The sequence below is a fragment of the Cetorhinus maximus genome, chromosome 8, assembly GCF_964194155.1.
Source record: "Cetorhinus maximus chromosome 8, sCetMax3.hap1.1, whole genome shotgun sequence".
Classification (NCBI taxonomy): domain Eukaryota; kingdom Metazoa; phylum Chordata; class Chondrichthyes; order Lamniformes; family Cetorhinidae; genus Cetorhinus; species Cetorhinus maximus.
The window spans coordinates 3,219,826-3,244,004 of record NC_135886.1 but is presented as its reverse complement, the minus strand read 5'-3'; the positions used below and the strand labels follow the sequence as shown (position 1 = coordinate 3,244,004).

Genomic DNA, 24,179 nt, shown 5'->3' with positions numbered 1-24,179 from the left:
ATGATGAAGAGGATGTTAAGACAATTTAGACAAGTTGAGTGAGTGGGCAAATACATGGCAGATGGTGTATAAGCTGGATAAGTGTGAAGTTATCCACTTTGGTAGGAAAAACAGAATTAAGTCATATTTAAATGCTGATAGATTGGTAAATGTTAATGTACAAAGGGACCTGGGTGTCCTTGTACACCAATCACTGAAAGCAAGCATGTAGGTGCAGCAAGCAGCTAAGAAGGTCAATGGTAAGTTGGCCTTCATTGCGAGAGGACTTGAGTACAGGACCAAGGATGCCTTACTGCAGGTGCACAGGGCCCTGGTGAGACCACACCTGGAGCATTGTGTCCAGTTTTGGTCTCCTTACCTAACAAAGGATACACTTGCCATAGTGATTCCTGGGATGGCAGGATTGTCGTATGAGGAGAGATTGGGCTGACTCAGCCTGTCTTCACTGGAGCCTAGAAGAAAGCTAGAGGAGTCGGGAGTTGAAAAGAAGCGTGAAAGGAGCAGGGAGTTGAAAAGGAGTGAGAGAGGATTCAGGATTTGAAGGGAAGCGCAAGAGGAGTCAGGAGCTGAAGAGAAGCGCGAGAGGAGTCAGGAGTTGAAGAGAAATGCGAGAGGAGTCGGGAGTTGAAGAGAAGCTTGGAGAGCAGGGGTGACTGAGGGAGTTTGGTGAGGCAGGAATGAGGTGATCCTTTGAGTACTGTGAGCACGGCTGGATAAGCATTTACTACTTTTATTGCTTTTTGTTTTTAAGGTCTTATTTTGTGGTTCATCATTTGTAGAGGCTATATTCTTTAACAATGAGGAGCAGGGAGGAAGGGCCCAAGAGTAATTGATATTAAGTATCTTGCAAAAGGTTTAATTTATTTTAAAGGGGTATGTCATGGCAGGAGAGCTCAAAGCCATGGTACGCTCCTCCTGCTCTATGTGGGAAGCCTGGCACATTTCCAGTGCCTGGGGCCAGCATGTGTGCGGGAAGTGTCTCCAGTGGCAGCTCCTAGAAGCCCGGGTTTTGGAGATGGAGTGGCGGCTGGGGACACGGTGGAGCATCCGCGAGGTGGAGAGTATCGTGGATAGCACGTTTAGAGAGGTGGTCACACCACAGGCTAAGAGTCCACAGGCAGGAAGGGAATGGGTGACCACCAAGCAAAGCAAGAGGACTAGGCAGGCAGTGCAGGAATCTCCTGTGGCTATTCCCCTGCGAAACAGATATACCACTTTAGATACTGCTGGGGGGAATGGCCTCTCAGGAGAAAGCAGCAGCAGCCAAATTCATTGCACTGCGGTTGGCTCTGCTGCACAGGGGAGGAGTAAAAAGTGTGGGAATGCAATAGTTATAGGGGATTCAATTGTAAGGGGAATAGATCGGCGTTCCTGTGGCTGCAAACGAGACTCCAGGATGTTATGTTGCCTCCCTGGTGCTAGGGTCAAGGATGTCTCAGAGAAGCTAGAGGACATTCTGAAGGGGGTGGGTGAACAGTCAGTAGTCGTGGTACACATTGGTGCATAGGTAAAAAAAAGTAATGAGGTCCTAAAAGCAGAATATAGGGAGTTAGGAAGTAAGTTGAAAAGTAGGACCTCAAAGGTAGTGATCTCAGGATTACTACCAGTTCCACGTTCCAGTCAGAGTAGAAATAGCAGGATATATCGGATGAATACGTGGCTGAAGAGATGGTGTGAGGGGGAGGGTTTCAGTTTCCTCGGGCATTGGGACCGGTTCTAGGGAAGGTGTGACCAGTACAAATTGGACGGGTTACACCTGGGCAGGACCGGGACTGATGTCCTAGGGGGAATATTTGCTAGAGTGGTTGGGGAGGGTTTAAACTAAAATGGCAGGGGGATGGGAACCTATGCAAGGAGTCAGAGGAAGGGGAATCAAAGACAAGAACAAAAGACAGAAAGGGGAATAAGAAAAGTGATAGCCAGAGAAATCAAGGGCAAGAATCAAACAGGGCCTCAGTGAAAAATAGTGGGAACGGGACAAGTAATGTTAAAAAGACAAGCCTTAAGGTTTTGTGCCTTAATGCGAGGAGCATTCGCAATAAAGTGGATGAATTAACCGCGCAAATAGATGTAAACAGGTATGATATAGTCAGGATTACGGAGACATGGCTGCAGGGTGACCAGGGATGGGAACTGAACATCCAGGGGTATTCAGTATTTAGGAAGGACAGACAAAAAGGAAAAGGCGGTGGAGTTGCATTACTGGTTAAAGAGGAAATTAACGCAATAGTGAGGGAAGATATTAGTTCCGATGATGTGGAATCTGTATGGGTAGAGGTGAGAAACTCTAAGGAGCAAAAAACGTTAGTGGGCGTTGTATATAGACCCCAAACTGTAGTGGTGATGTTGGGAATGGCATGTAATAAAGGAACATCTGTAATTGTGGATGACTTTAATATGCATATAGATTGGGCAAATCAAATTAGTGACAATACCGTGGAGGAGGAATTCCTGGATGCTTTTCTGGACCAATACATTGAGGAACCAACGAGAAAACAGGCCATCCTTGACTGAGTATTGTGTAATGAGAAAGGAATAATTGGCAATCTAGTTGTGCGAGGCCCCTTGGGGATGAGCGACCATAATATGATAGAATTTTTCATCAAGATGGAGGGTGACATAGTTGATTCTGAGACTTGGGTCCTGAATCTTAATAAAGGAAACTACGACAGTATGAGGCGTGAGTTGGCTATGATGGATTGGGGAATGTTACTTAAAGGGATGACGGTGGATAGGCAATGGCAAACATTCAAAGAGCGCATGGGTGAACTGCAACAATTGTTTATTCCTTTCTGGCGCAAAAGTAAAACAGGAAAGGTGGCCAAACCATGGCATACAAGGGAAATTAGAGATAGTATTAGATGCATACAAATTGGCCAGAAAAAACAACAGACCTGAGGATTGGGAGCAGTTTAGAATTCAGCAAAGGAGGACCAAAGGATTGATTAAGAAGGGGAAAATAGACTACGAGAGTAAGATTGCAGCGAACTTAAAAACTGACTATAAAAGTTTCTATAGGTATGTGAAGAGAAAAAGTTTGGTGACGACAAATGTAGGCCCCTTACAGCCAGAAACAGGGGAATTTATAATGGGGAACAATGAAATGGCTGACCAACTAAATACATACTTATATAATACATACATATGGATGCATTGGTGGTCATCTTCCAAGATTCTATAGACTCTGGAACAGTTCCTACAGATTGGAGGGTAGCTAATATAACACCATTATTTAAAAAGGGAGGCAGAGAGAAAACAGGGAATTATAGATCAGTCAGCCTGACGTCGGTAGTGGGGAAAATTCTCGAGTCGATTATAAAAGGTTTAATAGCTGAGCACGTGGAAAACAGTGGCAGAATCGGACAGAGTCAGCATGGATTTATGAAAGGGAAATCATGCTTGACAAATCTACTGGAATTTTTCGAGGATGTAACTAGTAGAGTTGATGAGGGGGAGCCAGTGGATGTGGTTTATTTGGACTTTCAGAAGGCTTTCGACAAAATCCCACATAAGAGATTGGCGTGTAAAATTAAAATGCATGGGGGTAGTATATTGAGATGGATAGAAAACTGGTTGGCAGACAGGAAACAAAGAATTGAATAAACGGATCTTTTCCCGAATGGCAGGAGGTGACTAGTGGGGTACTGCAGGGATCGGTTCTGGGACACCAGTTATTCACAAAACATATTAATGATTTAGATGAGGGAATTAAATGTAATATCTCCAAATTTGCAGATGACACAAAGCTGGGTGGGAGGGTGAGCTGTGAGGAGGATGCAAAGATGCTTCAGTGTGATTTGGACAAGCTGAGTGAGTGGGCAAATGCATGGCAGATGCAGTATAATGTGGATAAATGTGAAGTTATCCATTTTGGTAGCAAAAACAGGAAGGCAGATTATTATCTGAATGGCTATAAATTGAGCGAGGGGAATGTGTAACGAGACCTGGGTGTCCTTGTACACCAGTTGCTGAAGGTAAGCATGCAGGTGCAGCAGGCGGTAAAGAAGGCAAAGGGTATGTTGGCATTCATAGCCAGAGGATTCAAATATAGGAACAGGGATATCTTGCTGTAATTGTACAGTGCCTTGGTGAGACCACACCTGGAATATTGTGTGCTGTTTTGGTCTCCTTATCTGATGAAGGGTGTACCTGCTATAGAGGGAGTGCAGCAAAGGTTGACCCGACTGATTCCTGGGATGGTGGGACTGACATATGAGGAGAGATTGAGTCGATTAAGATTATATTCGTTGGAGTTCAGAAGAATGAGGGGGGATCTCATAGAAAGCTGTAAAATTCTAACAGGACTAGACAGGGTAGATGCAGGAAGGATATTCCCGATGGTGCGGGTGTCCAGAACCAGGGGTCACAGTCTGAGGATATGGGGGAGACCACTTAGGGCTGAGATGAGGAGAAATTTCTTCACCCAGAGAGTGGTGAGCCTGTGGAATTCACTACCACAGAAAGTAGTTGAGACCAAAACATTGTATGTTTTCAAAAAGGAGTTAGATACATCTCTTGGGTTGAAAGGGATCAAAGGGTATGGGGAGAAAGCAGGAGCAGGTGATTGAGTTGGATGATCAGCCATGATCATAATGAATAGTGGAGCAGGCTCGATGGGCTGAATGGCCTACTCCTGCTCCTATTTTCTATGTTCCTATGGGCAAGATTTTGCCCTCGTCGGACGGGCTCAGCGAGGGCGAGTGGGAGTGGTCGGGAAGCCCACTGCCCCGTGCGATCGGGCCGTGACTGTGATTTCACATTGGGTGGACAATTAAGGCCCACCCGGCATGAAACGCGTGCTGCAGTGCTCAGCGCTGCCTGTGTCGGGGGGGGAGGGGAGGAGGGCGAGCGGGGAACTTTGCGCATGCGCACTAGTGTGCACAGGAAGTGCGCCCCGAGGCACAGAGCTGCCTCAGAGAGATGAAGATTTTAAAAATTAAAAATAAAGAATTTTAAAATGTTAAAAAACATGTCCCTTTATGTGACTCTGTCACATGGGCGAGGTCATGTGATGAATGAAATTTAAACATTTTTATTTGCTGCTGTAAATCTGATCCTGCCCGTGGATGAGGTTTCCTAAAAAATCCAAAGGCCACTTGGCCTTTTTGCCCGCCTGCCAACTGGAAGGTTGGACGGGCAGTGAAAAATTGAGCGTAATTAGGGACTGTGTAGTCAGGGGGATTGACACAGCTCTCTGCAGCCAAGAGCGGTATTCCAGACAGCTGTGTTGCCTGCCCAGTGCCAGGGTTCGGGACGTATGCTGCGGGCTGGAGAGGAACTTGTAGTGAGGAGGGGAAGATCCAGCTGGCGTGATCCACATTGGTACCAACAGCATTGATAGGGCTAGGAAAGAGGTTCAGCTTCGGGATTATGAGCAGCTCGGAGCTAAATTAAAAAGCAGAGCAACTTTTTTCAAGAAAGGAGGGAGACAGACAGCAGGGAACTACAGTCCAGTTAGTCTAACATCTGTCATACAGAAAGTGCAGGAAGCCATTATTAACAAGGCTGTAACAGGATACTTAGACAATCATAATCTGATCAGGTAGAGTCAACATGAGATGTGAAAGGGAAATCATGTTTAACTAATCTATTAGAGTTTATTTTGAGTAAGTAATAAGCAAGGTGGATAACAGGGAACCTGTAGATTTGGTGTACTTGGATTTCCAAAAGGCATTTGATAAGGTGCCACATCAAAAGTCACTACACAAGATAACAGCACATGGTATAGGGGGTAACATATTACCATGGATAAATGATTAGTTTGTGAACAAGAAGCAGAGAGTAGGGACAAATGTGTCTTTTTCAGTTTGACAGGAGGGCCACAGGCTGGGGCCTGAAACTTTTTCAATCTACATCAATGATTTAGATGAAGGGACCAAATATAGGAGAGCTAAATCTGCAAATTTCCAAGATAGGTAGGAAAGTAAGTTATCAAGAGGAGGTAGAGAGTCTGCAAAGGGATATACACAGGTTAAGTGAGTAGGCAAAACAAATGGCAGATGGAGTATAATGTAGGAAATGTGAACTTGTTCACTTTGGCAGGAAGAATAGAGAAGCAGTATACTATTTAAATGGAGGGAAATTGCATAACTCAATGGTAGAGAGGAGTCTGGGTGTCCTGGTACATGAATCACAACAAGTTAGTGTGCAGGTAGAGCAAGTGATGAGGAAGGCACATGGATTGTTGGTGTTTATTGCAAAGGGAATGGAATATAAAAGTCGGGAAGTTTTACTGCAGTTGTAGAGGACATCAGTGAGACAACATCTGGAATGCTTGTTAATGCCATCTTTTGCAATCTCTCCTTTGCCTCCAACTATCGCTGGCCTTCAATCCAGCTTCACCTGTTCCACCCCCCTTAAACTGTATATATTTCACCACATTTCCACTTCCCTTTAGCTCTGAAGAAAAGTCATACGGACTCGAAATATTAACTGTATCTTTCTCCCCATACATGCTGACAGACCTGCTGAGTTATTCCAGCATCTTTTGTTTTTGTTTCTGAAATGCTGTCAACAGTTTTGATCTCCTTATTTAAATAAAGATATGATTGCATTCCAAGAATGCATAGAAGGTTCACTTGGTTCATTCCTGGGATGAAGGGCTTATCCTATGAAGAAAAGTTGAACAGGTTGGGCCTATACCCATTGCAGTCTAGAGGAACGAGAGGTGATCTTATTGAAAGAAATAAGATCCTGAGGGGATTTGATACTGGGAGAATGTTTCCACTTCTGGGGGAGACCAGAACTAGGGGACACAGTTTAAGAATAGGGGGTTTGCCTTTTAAGGCTGAAATGAGGAGAAATTTTTCCTCTCAGAGGGTCATTAGTCTGTGGAATTCTCTTCCCCAGAGAGCTGTGGAGCCTGCGTCATTGAATTTATTCAAGGCTGCGTCATTGAATTTATTCAAGGCTAAAGAATTTATTCTATTCTTTAATAGACAAGGGAATCAAGGGTTATGGAGGGCAGACGGGAAATATGTGGAGTTGAGGCCACAACCAGATCAGCCATGATCTTATTGAACGGAGTAACAGGCTCAAAAGGCAGAATGGCCGACTCATGCTGCTAAGTCCTATGTTCCAATGGTCACTGTGTGCAGCTTGTGCATGACCTGCAACCTTCACCAAACCGAGGGATGGGACTGTGGGTCATCATGATGTCATAGCATGACAAAAAGGATGAATTCGAATGCAAATTAGATCATTTTTTGAACAAACAGTATATTGGGATACAGCCTTGAAGCATTTTGAGACATAACATGCTAAGCGTAGAAATGTTGCAGAGGAACAGGTGACTTTAGACTCATGAGAATAGAAATTGGGCCACATTACATCCACTTTACAGGCAAAAAATGGATGCAAAGAGGACTAATTTCAGCCACTAACATTCTGTGCCCCAAGGGGGTCTGAATAAATGTGCCGCCTGATATTGGGACTGGCCATTTATTCAGCTATTCCTGGTGGTCACTTAAAACAAGTGATAAGCTCCTTACATGTGAAAATGAGGTGGGACAAACTCACATTATTCAGACGAGGCCCGAGAACTAATGCGTTTGTAACTGAAGTGAAGTGCGGCCCACCATCAGATCGAGCAAAAACATTAACAACGGACAATAAGCTTGCAATGCGTCAAAGTTTATTGTCATTATATTTGCTAATAAAGAAATAAAAGATTCTCAGTAAACAGAAAAACAAGCCTGGCGTTCACCAACAAGATGCAACCTCTCTGCATGATCTTAGTAAAATTCACAATGGTGATAATTGTCACAAGTTCGACTTAGGCAGTAAACCAGCAGGTTCTATAATGATGGGCAATGGCATGTGCCAATTTACCAAGCAATCTGTGTAGGTAAAGGCCATGAGAACATGTGGAGATGCTTCATCTACTACTTTAAGAATGGCTCACACTTCTGTTCATAATGGACAGAGACATTTCATACATTACGCATTTAAAGTCATGATGGTCTGGACAGAGTAGATAGGGAGAAACTGTCCCCACATGTGAAAGGATCGAGAGCGAGAGGGCTCAGGTTAAAGTAATTGGCAAAAGAAACAAAAGCAACATGAGAAAAAACTTCTTTATGCCGAAGTGGTAATATCTGGAATGCACTGCCTGAGACTGTGATGGGGGAATGTTCAATTGAAGCATTCAAATGGGAAGCAGACTGTTATCTGAGAAGGAAGCATGGGCGAGGTCACAGGGAGAAGGCGGGAGAATGGCACTAAGGGAATTGCTCATCCAGAGAGCAGGTGCACAAAGGGGCTGAATGGCCTCCTTCTGCGCTCTATGATTCTGTAATGTGTTTTACTAACTTCATCTAGCGTGCTTTCCATGCACAAGCCTAGATTAAGGCAAAACATTTCGACAGTTTAAGGCTCCGGAATAGATCATTGTACATACGATCTAATGTACATAGCAATTAATCCAAAGCACAGGCAGGTCTTCATTTAGGATTATGGGCTACTGAAAGTAGAAGGAAAATCTTAGTGTATCCACAAAGCGGTTTATCATCCAAGGTTGACTTTGCAAGATTAACCATTTAAAGCACAATTTGTCAAGCCATTTTGTTGAAAGTGTGGGTCAGTGTGGTGAGGATTCGTCCAGATGTAATTAAAAGGTTCCAGCTCATTGACTTTATTTTAAAGTTCCTCCTTGCTGCATCTCATGCATAATCAGATGACCTTGAGCACTCATGAACTGGAGGCTTCCTAGGTTTTCACCTTGTGTTACCTTATGGCCCACTGCTTCAATCATTGCCAATGAATGAGCAAAACCTCAAAATGGGATCAGAATGTGCTTTAAGTTAAATCCTGGAAGATTAAATTAGGTAGATTTGGCGAAGCCCATACGGTTGTTTCCTCTGTCAAAGATGGAATAATATGGTCCAATGAAGACATCTCCCAGAATCCAGAGCCCTCCAGAAGAGCTTGGAAGATACATGCCATCAAATCCACTTATGCATTCACCTTGGAACTGGAAGGAATGCAAAGTGTGAGAGTTAGTTCCCCAGAACTACTTCATAGCAAATACTGATCCTTGTGTAAGTATAGTAATAAAAAATGAAAATACCTGCCATGCTCTTTTGTCATTACTCTATGTTTACTCAAATCAAACTAATGAACTGAAAACAATTTATCTCTGCTCTTGATTCTGCTTTGTCAGCCGTAACCAACTTTACCAGTCAATTATCACCCACTAACTTTGCAAATTAAAGGAGGAAACAAATTTCAGAGCACAGTTGTCAAATAGCTTGTCAAGAAATTATATAATGCCATGAGAAAATAAAGTTCTATTAGAAACACTAGAAAAATAAATAAATTGGCAATGTTTCACCATCGAGAGTGAAGATTTGGTGAAACTTAATAATGGGTGAATTATGTTTAATCACTGACAATTCAAAACTGGATAATTGAGAAACATTGTGTCTCACACAGGGATAATGGGCTGAAATAAAATTGGCTGATGTTTCTATTTAATGGAGCAAAGACAAATGTAAATCATTTGGTCCATCAGTCTCTGGTCCACTGCTGTGCTGCAGATACAATTCTACACTACACGTTTATGGGTGCAGTTGTGACAACACAGTTGGACACCAACTGGGACAAAGCAGTCCACATGATTGATAGCCCAACCACCCCCTTAGGCACTCACTCCCTCCACCACCAGCGCACCATGACTGCAGTGTGCACCATCTACAAGATTTACTGCAGCAACTTGTCAAGTCATCTTCAATAAGACGATTCAAAGCTGAAACCTCGGCCATCTAGAAGGACAAGAGTAGCAGATGCATGAGAACACTATCACCTCCAAGTCACATGCCATCTGGCTCGGACATATATCACCATTCCTTCATCGCTGCTGGATCAAAATCTTGGAACTCCTTTCCCAACAACACTGTGGGAATACATTCACAATAGGTGCTGCAGTGGTTAAAGAAAGCAGCTCACCACCACCTTCCCAAGGGCAATTGAGGATGGGGCAATAAGTGCCGGCCTTGACAATGACACCCATCTCCAAAGAATTCATGAACAAAAGATCCTCCCTTGCATTATTAATTGATATGAACAATTATTGTTTTCACTAACTGTAATATATTTACTTCACCCTATCATTTTGTACATTTTCATTCATTTTCTGCTTAATTTCTCTTGAAGTGAGCTGACAAGCAATTTTACTGGATACTGAAGTCAGAGAACACAGCCAAGCTATTCAAACTCAGGTTTATCAAATTCACCCAATAACATACCTGGAGTGTGTATTCAGATGGAGTAAGGGGATAGTCAATTCCATTGATTGTGAAGACTACATCAGGCATGGAGGGCAAATTGTTACAGTTGATGGAGGACTGTAAAACAGGCAAAGTATTTGATAATGATTGTGAGCAGAGTGTTCTCGGAGAAGCACTTACAAGAAATATTTGTATAGCTTGTAAAATCAGAGATGCCATTATTGGACGTGCAGTTGGTCATGTTTAAAAGTAGGTGTGGTTTACATTGCAGCACACGTGCTGAGATGCTCCTGTTAGTGAACTTGCTGAGGTTGTGGGAACTCCCTGCAACCTATTGACAGGAAACCTGACCACTAAGGGTTTGTCGATGAATCCTACTTGGCCCTGAAGACTGGAAAATTAGCTCTTAGTTGCTAGGCTTCTGAAGGACGAGGCGCTGGGAAACCCAACCTCACCGCCTCCATATAGAAAACTTTCTTTAGGGTTTCAATGTTAATTGTAAAATAATGAATTCAATGTATTCAGGTGGTGGCTATAAACTGGGGAATTCACTTGTGCTCCTATATATAGGAGGAGACTGAAACTGAGGTTGTCGGGTGTTGAGGTGCATGTTTATAATGTTTAAGCATGTTTAGTTCTATAAACAGAAGCTTGTAAAGTTTGTAATGGTAAGGTTCAGTTCTATCTTTTACCACATGGCTTCCTGCAGTGGAACAGGCAGGCTACCAACCAGGTCACAAGGTGGGATTCACACCCATCATTTACCAGATTGGTTTCTCCTGGTGTCCTAGCATTGCCGATCCATTTGCGAGGGTGGAATTACTGGATGCAAATGGACCCCTAGCATGGTGAATCTCCATCTCTCTTCCCAATCCTCCTATATCAATGTTCCGGTTTGAAATTGCTGGAAGATCCACATTCACAAGGTCCTGAGCACCAAATGGGGACCAGCCAAATTTGTAGCCTTACTGTTATACTTCCTCTGCCTTACAGTGGAAATTCTATGGACCTTTGTCCTATGTATTCATTTCAATGGGTGTTAAACTGAAATCCTTTTGGAGCTTGCAGCTATCTACGGAAGTTGGATACCAGGGCACCACTGTAAATCTTTGAAGTTAATAGTCATGCTTATTGAGATGAGAGATGTTAGTGTTGGGAAATGGGAGATTTTCAGGTACCTGTCAGCATCCAAGCGCTCCATGGGCAGGAAGAGCAGAGTTAAAAGCCCCTCTACTCTACCCCAACAAGGTGCCTGAGCCCTAACCTCAGTAGAGCAGCAAATACTGCACTAATGTGGCACACACCAAATATCCTGTGGCCTCCCAGATTTATAATTTACAATTTACTTATAACTTACCAATTATTGGTAAATTAGAGCAAGGCTTGCACTGAGATGCAATATCCATTAAGGAATTTGATCCAGACTGCCAAAACTCCTTTCACATAGGGTCCTTACAGCAAAGGCTGGAAATTTTTATCCCTTTAGTGTAGGCTACCTTCAAATGCAAATGTGAAAGTGAAAGGCAGGAGGCAAATCCATATCATTACCCGTTCTCCCCCTATTTTGCCTCTAAAGAGTGTTCTGTGATACTAAGGAATAATGGAAGAGAAAAGACAATATATGTATTTAGGTTTTCAAACTTTTTCAAAAAAATTAAACTATTAAATAAAGCATCATCTTATAAATGCTACAAAATGAAAAGTACATCAATAGAATCTCCTTTGGTTGATTATAAAAGCTGATGTGTTCCATGGAAGCTTACCAGGCCAGCGTAACCTTGAGTTGCACCGATGTATTGCTGGATAGTGCTGATGTAATAACTGGGGCCAGTGAGCAGAGAAGTACCAGTGTCAACGATGGCCTGACAGCCTTCACTACAGGCCACAAGTTCCCCATTGATTGACACTCTGAAAGAGGAAAAGGCGGTTAGAATTAATTGAACCCATTCCCTCCCTAAACCTCTACTTCTCTCGCCCCCTTTAACCTACTCCTGAAACTCTACCTTTTTGACCAAGGTTTTGATCACCTGTCCCACCTCCTTACAATGACATAAGACCATAAAAAATAGGAGCAGGAGTAGGCAGTACTACCCTTCGTAACTGCTCAGCCATTCAGTAAGATCATAACAAATCTTTGACCACAATTCCACCTTCTCACACTATCCCCACAACCATAATTCTCTTAGTATACAAAAACCTACCAATCTCTCTCTTCAATATACCCAATGACTGAGCATATGCAACTCTCTGGGTTAACTCCAAAGATTCTCCACTCTTCGAATGAAGAAATTTCTCTTCCAGTCCAATTTGGCCGACTACTTATTCTGAGGCATTAACCTCTAATTTTGTACTTTCTAGAAGTACAGAAACATCTGCCTAGCATCTACTCTGCCAAGCCCCTTAAAAATTTTAGATGTTCCAATGACATCACGGGCAGGATTTTCCAGCCCCGCCTGCTGCCAGGATTGTCCGGTCCCGCCGAAAATCATTGGGATTTTGGCTGGTTTGCCGCAACCCCGATACAGATCCCACCATAGTGGGCACACAAAACCCTGGCCCACCTCTCCATCTGCCAAACTCTAGGAGGTATCAGCCCAGTCTACTCAATCACTCCTCAGAGGACAATCCTCTCTTATGTGGCTCCATCTGAAATCTGGTATGGTATCGCTGCTGTGAAGTGTTTGGAATTGCAAGTGACTGCCTTTTTAGCCCCCAACCTAACTTATTCATGAAACATGAGCAGAGCTGAACCAGGCAAGTGAATCTAAAATTAAATAAAACATCAGGGTTGGTCTCCTGAGACATTGGGCAGAATTTTCCGATTTGGTGATAAAGTCAATGGTGAACCTGCCCTCTGGTCCGACCGGTTACCCCGCAGGCATTTAACCCTCGGAGGGGTGTTAAATGACTCAGGGCAAGAGTTCCACCCCCTCACCGCACCCCCCCTCCTCCGCTATAGGCTTGCCTCCCAAGAACTGGTAGCCAATCAAATGGCCATCGGGAGCAGTGGTCACTGCTGGGACTGCATCTAGTTCCAAGTGGAGATCAGCAATGGGGCTAGAAGGGGAGACACGTTGCCTGGGTTTTGGGGGGGCTAGGATAGGTGGCCCCAGTGATGAGGGGAAATGGGGGCTGGAGTGCGCAGAATGGAGGAGGGAGGAAACCTGAGAGTGTTTGGTTTGCGGGTGGTGGGGTGAGGTGGCATCTGATTTTAGGGGGAACCCCACCCCCCCCCCATGGACCCAAGCAGCTGGTAAAGGAGGAATGCCACCCGTCACCCCTTCCCTTCCAATAGCCTGAGGAGTGGGACCTGGCGACCTTCAAACTTCACTCAGACCTCCGCCCGCCCTGGGAAAATTTGCAGTGAGGTGGAAAGAGGCCCTTAATGAGGATTTCAATTGGCCCAAGGGTGGGTGGGTTACCCACTGCCTCCACTGATGTGTAAAATTACGGTGGGTTTGGGGGTGGGTAGGTGGGTGCCGGGAAAGGCAGCAATTTTACGCGCCCCTTCCCACCACCTCCCGCCCACCTCCTGCTCACCTGCCGGCCGGACCCCATCATTCAGCCCATTGTTTACATTCTTGTGAGGGGTTCAGCTTAAACTTTGTCACCTGGGTTATAACATGGCAGCAGGGACCAGCAGCTGACTGTAGAAAACACCAGGATATTTTCCTGACAGTTTGTACCCTCACACATGAATAGGCAGCAGACCCAATTCCCTGTTCCTTACTGTTAATCGATTCATTTTAATGGGCAGCAAATCATGCCGGTTCAATAATTGGCACATGATTCGCCAAGGTCTCTGAGAGAGTGCGGTTTTGTAACGTTCTGCAATAAGTTTACCCTTAGATGCATTAAGATTTTGCTTGCTCAGGCTGGATTTAAACAATGGTCTAATTGTGATGTGGAAGTTGTCCATTAGTTGGCTCGTTCCCTGTGTTTTTTCCTGAATGCTGAATGCTGTTACACAGTAACTCGACAACTACTCTTACATTTCCACATCAAAGACATGATTGGCAATGTTGAGTGCAATGTGATTGTTACAGAATCTATGCTAGTTGTAAAATGGATTGGTCATTTACCTGTCCAAGCTGATTTGCCAGTAGGTTTGTTGAGTGACGGGCACCCAGTTAATTTGACCTGTGTAGTGGCTTGGATCGACTCCACCAAATACAACTTCACTTCCGAACCCACCAGGCTGTCTGTAAAACAATTCAACTAGAATGTTAATTTCTACAAAGGCCTGTCTGACATTGAAATGAGCATAAACGGAACTTCCGAAAATCCTGAGCAGCGACATCTTTTCTTTCGAGGTCGCACAATGTGGTATCATTAACCATTGAGAATCAGAACAAAGTCAATATTTTCCTAAAGAAAAGAAAACACACACTTGATCTACACTGTGTTGGTTGGAATTCAACATTGTTCTCTCCAAATTCCCTGAACGAGATTGCAATTATCCAGTTCCCATCTATAACTGGAAAGGAGTTGAATTTGCCCACTGGGATCGAGTTGGACATGCTCAGAACCTTGCTAGAAGACGAAGAGGCTGCCTGATATGTTAACGGTTCATTAGGGTCACTGGAAAAATGCAAAGAAGGGTAGGGAAAGACCATTGTACTCATCAGCTTTAAAGAAAGAATGTTCTGTTGTGACCTTAAGTAAATCCCCCATACCATGCAGGGTGCTACTGAGATGGAAGTACCTGTAAGGTCAGAAAACCTACCTGGTCAGGTAAAAAGCAAACAGATCCTGACTCACTAGGTCCTGAGACATCATGTTATCAAACACGGGTGTGACGCCAGATGATGCAATGCTTGGATAGGCCAGCCCCAGGATCCCATCAAATAGAGAATTGGCGAATGAGCGTCCAGGTTCAGTCTGACTTAACCCAAATTCCTGCCATCTGACACTTATGCTTGATACCTAGAAGAAAGAGGAAAGTTAACTTGTTCTGAAGAATTATTCTGAAGAGAATCATCAATAAACCATATTGTTAGCCAGTTCACACATGGGTTTAATTTAATGAATACAACAGTAATGAGAAAGTCTAACATGATGGGATGGTTGGTTTTCCTTGGACTGACACTTTACAAAGCTACAAAATTCAATTTTAACTGAGCAGCAGCTTTTATTGATATAAGGGTAGAAAATCCACAGCTGCTTCTGAAAACCCCTAACCTCACAGGAACCTGATGTATCTTTGGCTGTGTAGCAAACAGTGCATGTGTACCCCACCTGGGGTCCCGGGTGAGTGTGAGACTCGAACCCTGAAAGATATTAGAATTAAAAAAAACTGTTGGTAACATCCTTGAAGCTATTGAAATCCTCCTGTAGTTTATCATGTTCATGTCATCGGAGACCACCATCTTCATTAGCCTTGTTATCATCTGCAATTTCATAAATGTTGAAAATGATAGGCCAATGATTTTTAGCTCTTTGTTACAGGACATAGTACTGCTGGACAAAAGGAATTTTCTGCTTTTTTATTCATGGGTATCGCTGGCAAGGCGAGCATTTATTGGACACCCCTAATTGCCTTTGAGAAGCTCGTGTTGAGCTGCCTTCCCGAGCTGCTGCAGTCTTCGTGGTGTAGGTACACCCATAGTGCAGTTTGGGAGGGAGTTAGGGAGGATTTTTACCCAGCAACAGTGAAGGAACAGTGATGTAGCTCAAGCCAGGATGGCCTGTGACTTACAGGGGAACCTGCAGGTGATGATGTTCCCATGCATCTGCGGACGGTAGAGGTTGAGGGTATGGAAGTTGCTGTTGAAGGAGCCTTGGTGAGTTGCAAAGGGTCATCTTATAGATGGTATGCATTATTGCCTCTGTGTACCAGTAGTGCGGGGAGTGAATGTATAAGGTGACGAATGGGGAGCTGATAAACAGGCTTCAGTTTCTTGAGTGTTGCTGGAGCTGCGCTCATCCAGGCAAGTGGACAGTATTCCATCACACTCCTGACCTGCACCTTGTAGATGGTAGACAGGCTTTGGGGAGTCAGGGGGTGAGTTACTCACTGCAGAATTCCCAGCCTCTGACCTGCTCTTGTAGCCACAGTATTCATGTGGCTGGTTCAGTTAAGTTTCTGGTCGGTCTGAAGACTGGGATCTGATAGTAGAAGATATTAATATTCAGCGAACCCACACTTGAATGGGCAATTGAAGAATTTTGACACTGTTTTGTCATAACATTATTGGTAAAAGTTACAATGTACTTACAGTGACTGTGTCATAGCCCAGGATCCCAGTCATACTGCCTGAACCGTACTGAATGGAAAGTGGTTGGTTTGTTGCCTGATAAGTTGATGATTTGCTTGGTGCAAATTCCCTGTGGTTTTCTGTAAAAATAGTATTCAATTTAATGGTTTGGTTATTTTATTCCACTACTGGGTCGAGCATAGATCCTACCAAAAATATTTTTTCTAATTCTTCGTTTGTAGTACTATTTGTTTCTGTTGAATTTTACACTCATTTACGTGAGGGATATTGGTGCTGGTGAATGAACCACGTTACATATCAGGCAACCAGCATTATCATCAAGAGCTCACAGGGTCAAGTTACACGGGTTAGCTGTAGAGGAAAGATACCAACAATGGGACTCTGCTGCAATGCGCTATTGTACCATTTTATATTTCTTGACACTGTCATCATATGGCTTCTCTGTGTGAGATTGCCAATTAATTTCATACTTGGGGAGTGTTATCCCGTGTGTTCATGATCACTAAGAAACTACTTAGACTAGCCAAGTTGATTTCATGTAGGACGCTTTTGTCCCATCAACGCGAAAAAAGGACTTGCATTTATATAATGCCTTTCACAACCACAGGACATGCCAAATTGCTTTACAACCAATGAAGTATTTTTGAAATGTTGTCACTGTTGTAATGTAGGAAACACAACAGCCAATTTATACACAGCAAGCTCTCACATAATGCAATATGGTAATGACCTGATAATGACCTGATAATCTGTTTTGGTGGTTTTGGTTAAAGGTTTAATATTGAACAACACACTGGGAAGAACACCCTTGCTCTTCTTTGGAACACTGCTCTGTGATCTTTTACTTCTGCCTGAGAAGGGCGTATGAGGCCTCGTTTTAAGTCTCATCCAGAAGATGGCACCTCCAACACTGCAGCACTCCCTCAGGACTGCACTGGAGTGTCAGCCAGATTTTTCTGTTCAAATCCCTGGAATGGGACTTGAAGCCACAGCCTTTTGTTGTAGAAGAGCAAATGCTACGCGTTGATTATGGCTGATCCTGCGTGTGCTGTATTCAAACTCAATTCTCTGGGTGGATGCCCATGAGTCACATAATTCCAGAACATTTATTGAAGCATTAGTTTCTTTTATTAAGCATCCTTCGTAGGTGACATGCTGCTGCTGCTTGTTACTATTCCTACCAGGAGATCTGCTGTCATTGTATGTCACACTTGTCAAGTCTTGTACCATCCTCACACACACTATAGTTCATCTGCAATTGCCCTGTGATGCCTGATGTCCAACTGCACCTAGGTCAACCCCTGTTTCTTACGATTGGCGGGCAGGCGAAAAGGCCAAGCGGCCTTTGCACTTTTTAGGAAACTTCATCCATGGGCGGGATGAGGATTCCAAAAGCAAATGAAAATAAAATAAAAATTGTCAAATTTAATTAATGACATGTCCCTGCTCGTGTGACAGAGTCACAGGAGGGGACATGTTTTATCACATTTTATGTGCCTTTATTTATTTGTCTGAAAAGTCTTCATCTCCCTGAGGCAGCTCTGTGCCTGAGCGAGATTTGCAAGCGCACACTCGTGCACATGTGAGAAGTTTGTGCTCGCAGTCCCTGCCCTGGCACACACAGGCAGCGCTGTGCACTGCCACTCACACTTCACACTGGGTGAGCCTTACTTGGCTCTGGCTTCCCGCCCTCTCCCACCCGCCCCCGCTGAGCCCACCCAACAAGGGCTAAATTCTGCCCTATGAAAACTTACGGCATGATTGGCTGGTGCAGTAAACTGATGCGATCCAAAGATTGGATGAACCAGTGTCAAAGATGACGGTGAAGCTCTGTGGTGGGGTTCCAATGCTGATTGTTCCATAATAAGACATCTGTAGGAATATTTTAACACATGAAATAAGATAAGTTAGAATTGACTAAATTCTGCATTTCTGTACATGTAGACACATTGGGGAGATTTTCCCATTCCTGTGTTGAGGTGTATTGGAGAGTCTAGGTGAAGTTCATAGAAACAAATGAGTTTGGAAGGACCTTTGTGTGAACTGTATAGGAATCTGCCTGATTTTCCTCCCTATGCTGTATCTGGCAATCCTGGACACTCTGTCACAGGAACAAAAAGTCCTGTGTAATTGAGGATGGGGGCAGTTTTGGTCCTCTGTATGAGCACAGCGTTAGTTTGCATGTGTACACCAATGAAACCCATTGCTCTGGCACCATTGCCCACTTCAGGCTGTTGCTGTCTTGTGCAGCCACAGGCCCACCATCAGGCCTTGGATTTGGCAAAGTGACTTTCTTCGATTCATGCTGTCAAATCTAACTCAAATCTTTCAGCTTTCCCAACTGTCCAGCCAGGCTGAATCAGGGGGTGTACAACTTTGAGTTATGCTCAACTTTGACCTGATTTTCTTATGCTTATCACCAAGACAGCTCATGGTTCCCACTTCACCCGGCCTGTCTCTCCCATAGGCACAAAATCCCTCATCAATGCCTTCATCACCTTAAGGACCCAATTCTCAAATGTCTCTATTGCCATCTTCACAAGCTTTAATTAATTTAGTGCTCTGTAGCTGAACTTTTGCTTCCAAGTTCCTGAATGCTCACATCTCTTGCCCTTGCCATAACTACACTGCCTCCCAGCTGACAGCTTCCTCATTCACATTTCCAAACCACTTCTATCTCGCCCCACCCTATCTGAGTGATCTTCACTAGCCATATAGTCGTATATTGCCACTCTGTTCTCATTAATCTGCCATATTTGTTCTTTCATTCGCTGCCACCATATAATATTGTTGGCATTGTTGTGCTAACAAAGAATATTTCGAGAGATTGACGAAGTAAGGAAAACACTGACTTTTATTGCAACACATCTTACTGTGACTACACCTTATCACAAGGATGCACAAGAGAGAGAATAAGATCATGTGATATTACATCACTTTCTGTGATAATGTCTACAGTATCTGATTAATGTATTACACAGTTGGAATTAACCCCTTATACTCTGCCACCAACCTGCTGCTGCTTATTGCCAGAAATGGCTGAGAAGCTGTGCATCATCTAAATGTAAACCAGCAGTTCAAATTCGCCTGGCCCTCAATTCAAAAATTCATGCAGAACTGCTCTCTATCCCCACTGGTTTCCTGCTGAGAATTAAAATCAGCCCTAAAGGCTCTTCTTTTGGTCATTTTACTCCAATTCTTTGATGTTCTTTGCCCACAAACCTCTTCGTCCCACTAACCTATCACCCGCGCCTCCCTCCATCCCCAAGATACAGCCCGGAAAAGATCAGCTCTTCCATTGTGATTTGTGCTCCCCTGCTCAATCTATGCCGATTCTCTCCCTACCTAAATTCTTCATCAATGTTCTTCTACATCTGGGGTGTTATATTAAAGAAAACTAATGTCCACTGCATTGATTTTCCATTTCTAGAGAGAAATATATAGATATAGATTAAAGACCACTTATCTTGTAGAAGCAGGACGTCTTCCAACAGAAATTAAAAGCTGTTTACCTACTTTTCTTATTTTCTTTAGGAATTTTTACAATGCCAACTATTAATTTCAATTATATTAATGTAGTGTTTTATCCATAATGACACATAACCTAAGCTCTGTGAGCATGGAGAGTCTCTCTATATTGACACATGCCTTGACTATCACATAATGTGGTGGTAGTCGGGTGGCTGAGTGGAAGGGGCAATAATTTTAACATTGACTGATAGTCCCAATTTTAATTTCCATTGCCTTCAGCAGATTCAAAAATTAGAAGAGCTGTATAACCGGTCACCAATTTAATAGGTAAAAATAAACCCAATGCTTCGAATAACATGTGTAAAGCTATAGAGGCCTATTGACATGGGGAGCTGTGATCTGAAGTTAGGGCTAATACTTTGCAGCATTGAATCTCTAAGCTTCCTTTGATAAGATATGAACATACGAATTAGGAGCAGGAGTAGGCCATTCGGCACTTCAAGCCTGCTCTGCCTTTCAATAAGATCATGGCTGATCTGACTGTAACCTCAAATCCACATTCCTGCCTACCCCCGATAACCTTTCACCCCCTTGCTTGCCAAGAGTCCATCTACTTCTGCCTTCAATATATTCAAAGACTCTGCTTCCTCTGCCTCTTCAGAAAGAGAGTTCCAAATACTCACAACCCTCTGAGGGAGAAAAAAATCACCTCACCTCTGTCCTAAATGGGTGACTCCCTACTTTTAAACAGTGGCTCTAGTCTTAGATTCCCGCACAAGAGGAAACATCCTCTCCACATCCACCCTGTCAAGGCCCCTCAGGATCTTATATATCATATGACATGATCATATGTCATGTCCTATATGGTCTTGACTCCCACTGCAATTGATGAAGCTGTCGCTAGATTTCCCCCTGAATTTGTTCCTTTTGCTTCAGCAAAAATGAAAAAGATTACTTACGTCAAGGTAATTTATAAGAGGGTCCGTAGCCATGGACTGGGTGTTGAAGGGCGCTGCATATTTGGAATAGGGATTGTAATGGTTGTTCTTCAGAAATTCCTCGAGAAGCCCACGTTCTTGAAGGACTTGGCGGGTAGATTTATCTTTCCTCAAGGGAACTCTGTGATGATAAACAGGTCACACAGTAATAATTGAATCAACGTTGTGAACAACATGTCTAGGCCTTTTAATCAAACTAGAGGTTGTGAACCAGCATTGTAATAACGGTTAAAAACATCAGAGTTGCAAAATACTTGCTTCAAAACAGCTCGTCAACTGTAATGTTTGCATATGGAACAATAACTCGGTGTAGATTCAGTGCATTGGATTGGGGGAACCTGTGGAGAGTTGGCAAACTCACATGCCGAGGCCTGGAAAGATTCGAACTCTTGGGCCTCATTTCCAAATGAAGTCTCGGACTGCTATTCAACTCCAGCAGGAATCACTTCCTGGCCAACAGCAGCATTGTGGAGGCAGGAAGCTTTTGCCAGGGGCCCGCAGGGATGCTCCCCGGAAGCCAGGTAGGCATTGTGTGGTGGGTGGATGGGGGCGGGGTATTGGAGGGGCTGGGGGCAGCGATCAAGTAGTGATCACAATCTGGGGAAGGGGTTTGCAAAAGCCCAGCGCAAGGGTCAAGATTTCTTTGTGAGACCTGGAAGGGAAAGTATAGAAAATTTAGACTGACCAAGAAAATATGAAGTTGCTGTATTTGTTAGTTAAGTGCATGTCATACAATTCAAAGCTGAGGACGGTTTTGATTATTTCGTGCTGATGTTATATTATTCTCTGCAATATGCTTGGAAGGAGATTGTCAAGAGCAGGTAAACAATCACCAGATTAAAGGTATGTTGATAAAAATATGTTGAATTATCTAACAGAACATAACAACGCATAGGGAAATATTTCATCTGGAAATGTTTAAGAGGAAAGAGAACCAAATACCATCACCCACTGATCTAATATAAAATCAAAATACTGCAGATGCCGGAATTCTGAAATAAAATTGTTTGCGTAAAAATGTTTCTAGAAAATGCAGGACAAAGAAACAATACATAAGAATATAAATTTAGATGCAAGAAATGAGTGTTCAAAATCTTCCATTCTCCGGATTGTCACAGTCAGAACATACGACCAAAGATGCACTTCGGGACTCTGTAGAAGTCCTCATGCGCTGAGCTAGTGGGAATTGCCTGGAAAGTTTCAACTTCCAATGTGAAATTCCCCTGCTCTCTGTGACTCTCCACGAATGTCTCCAACTCTGAGCTAGCGTTGAGACTCCGGACAGTTGCATGGAACATACCTGACCTTTCATCAGAACTGCCTATTGTCCTACCTGACTAAACATTCAGAGAGCTGAATGCAGGCGAGTGCAATGAGCAGCCACTTCATCTTGTCAGGCGTTTGTCAGGACGTCTGTGAGATTTGTGAATGCTCTGGGTGTTTTTATACTATTCTGTATCAGCCTATTTCATTGTTCAAAAAGTCAAATAATGTAGATTGTTAAAAATATCACCGCTATCATTGTAACTATGTCCTTATGGAAGGGCACACTCAGATTATACATGTTATTTAATAATCAGCTGATGTTTTCACAATTAGATATTTGATATGTCAAGTTTAAAAAGCAAGACTTTAGAACTGATAAGAAGGCCACATGTATATTTTAAAAACAAGATCACTTTTAATTCTTGCGGTTTGAGCTTGTACCATTGGTTGGTCACGTTGAGTACTTGGAGCATTCTACTATTATGGAAACCTAGAACATCTTTCAAGCATAAAGAAGTTGGGTGGCAGGTGGTTCCTTTATAAGAGGTTAAGTAAAAGAAAAAGGCCTGCATTTTTATAGCACCAATTTGCCTCAAAAGTGCTTTACGGCCAATAAAGTACATTTAAGCATATTCACTATCGTAATACAGAAAACATCGCAGTCAATTTGTACACAGCAAGCTCCCAGAAAGAAATGTGAGAATGAGCAGATAATCTATTTTTGTGATGCTGATTGAGGGATGACTTTTGGCCTGAACACCAGGGGTAACATACACTTTACATGCATGTTGTAGCCTGGAGCTATGGATAGTGATGGTTAGAGGCTCCAATTTCTTTCCATCACATGACTGACATAGAATCTCTCCCGCTCTTACCACCTGCCTTTGGCATGTGTCAGAAAGATTTACAAGTTGGTACTCAACCTGTTCGGCCATGTTATGAATGCACCTTTCTTGGCCATTAAGTCCTGTGTGGGCCTTAAACCCAGAGCTTCAGGCTCAGAAGCAGGGATACTATCCATTGCATCACAAGATCTCCATCCCTCATCATTCACCAGGAGTTATTTCCAACTCTAAAGTTCCCCTAAAGGAGCAACTGATTTTTCATGAGGATGTGGGTGGATTATTCATGACCAAAATCGTCCTTCAACAGTTAATCCACCAATTATTCACTGACGTTTTCCTTGCACCTCGGGATTCATCTTTGAGAATAATTCACAGTTCTCTTTTACATGTCCCCATTCTAATTAATTTTGTTCATTTTAATTTCACTTGGTAATCACTCATCTGTGTGAATTAAAGCAAATGGAGCCCAGAAAGGAAGGATTGATTATATCTATCAATAGACTTTTCAATGACATGTCAAACCAAGGTTCTATCCACCCAAAAGTAAATTAAAGAAATATCACAAGGTGCGAGAAGGGTATGATGTTCTCCTGGAGGCTTGACCAACATTCTTCCCTCAACCATCACTGCTAAAAGAAGATCGGTCATTCATTCTTTTGCTGTCTATGGGGCCTTCCTGTGGAGAGAGTCTGCAAGGCTGCAACTGGCATCCATGATAAACAACAGTTATAGCACTTTAAAAGGACATTAATAGCAGTGAAGCATTTTGCAATGTAATGAGCTTGTGAAAAGTGCTAAACTATGATAAATTCTTTCTTATAAATTTCTATGATTTGATGGTAGAAAATTACATTGAAATAATAAGATAAATAATTAAGCTGATATCATTATTGTTGGAAAGTATTTTGTTTCCATTGTTGCTTTAACTCTCTCATGTCCCCATATGTCTCAATTTAAAATGTACAAACCTGCTAATGAAAAAGGTCATGCTTCATGCACAATGCCTTATCAAGTAGAGAGGCGATAAGGTATATTTATTAATGATTACAATTTGATGACTGATAAAGCATCCATTAATTGAACTTACAAAACCTTTTTGATTAGGCATTGCTAGTGGATTGACTACCCTTGAGACTGCGGTCAGTTTAAAATAAT

The 24,179-nt window shown here is 43.0% G+C and overlaps 1 protein-coding gene across 1 annotated transcript; it reads right to left on the bottom strand.

Moving 5' to 3' along the window:
* Positions 1–7,611: 7,611 nt before the first annotated feature.
* On the bottom strand, positions 7,612–22,313 carry LOC144683367 (pepsin A-like). Its single transcript, XM_078546316.1, has 9 exons — positions 22,247–22,313; positions 20,875–21,034; positions 18,199–18,316; positions 16,445–16,563; positions 14,953–15,152; positions 14,309–14,428; positions 11,990–12,134; positions 10,245–10,343; positions 7,612–8,971 (listed from the first exon to the last, which is right to left on the bottom strand). The coding sequence occupies exons 1-9, from the start codon at positions 22,300–22,302 to the stop codon at positions 8,822–8,824; spliced, it is 1,167 nt and encodes a 388-aa protein (XP_078402442.1). The 5' UTR covers positions 22,303–22,313; the 3' UTR covers positions 7,612–8,821.
* Between the last annotated feature and the right edge of the window lie 1,866 nt (positions 22,314–24,179).

Bases quoted from the DNA above. Each gene is read 5' to 3' on its own strand.
- LOC144683367 (XM_078546316.1), bottom strand. From the start codon at position 22,302: ATGAAGTGGCTGCTCATTGCACTCGCCTGCATTCAGCTCTCTGAATGT. The intron at 16,564-18,198 runs GTAAGTTTTCAT...CTATTTTTACAG, and splicing joins CTGCACCAGCCAATCATGCC to AAAACCACAGGGAATTTGCA. The intron at 8,972-10,244 runs GTATGTTATTGG...CATTCCTTCCAG, and splicing joins CATCTGAATACACACTCCAG to TTCCAAGGTGAATGCATAAG.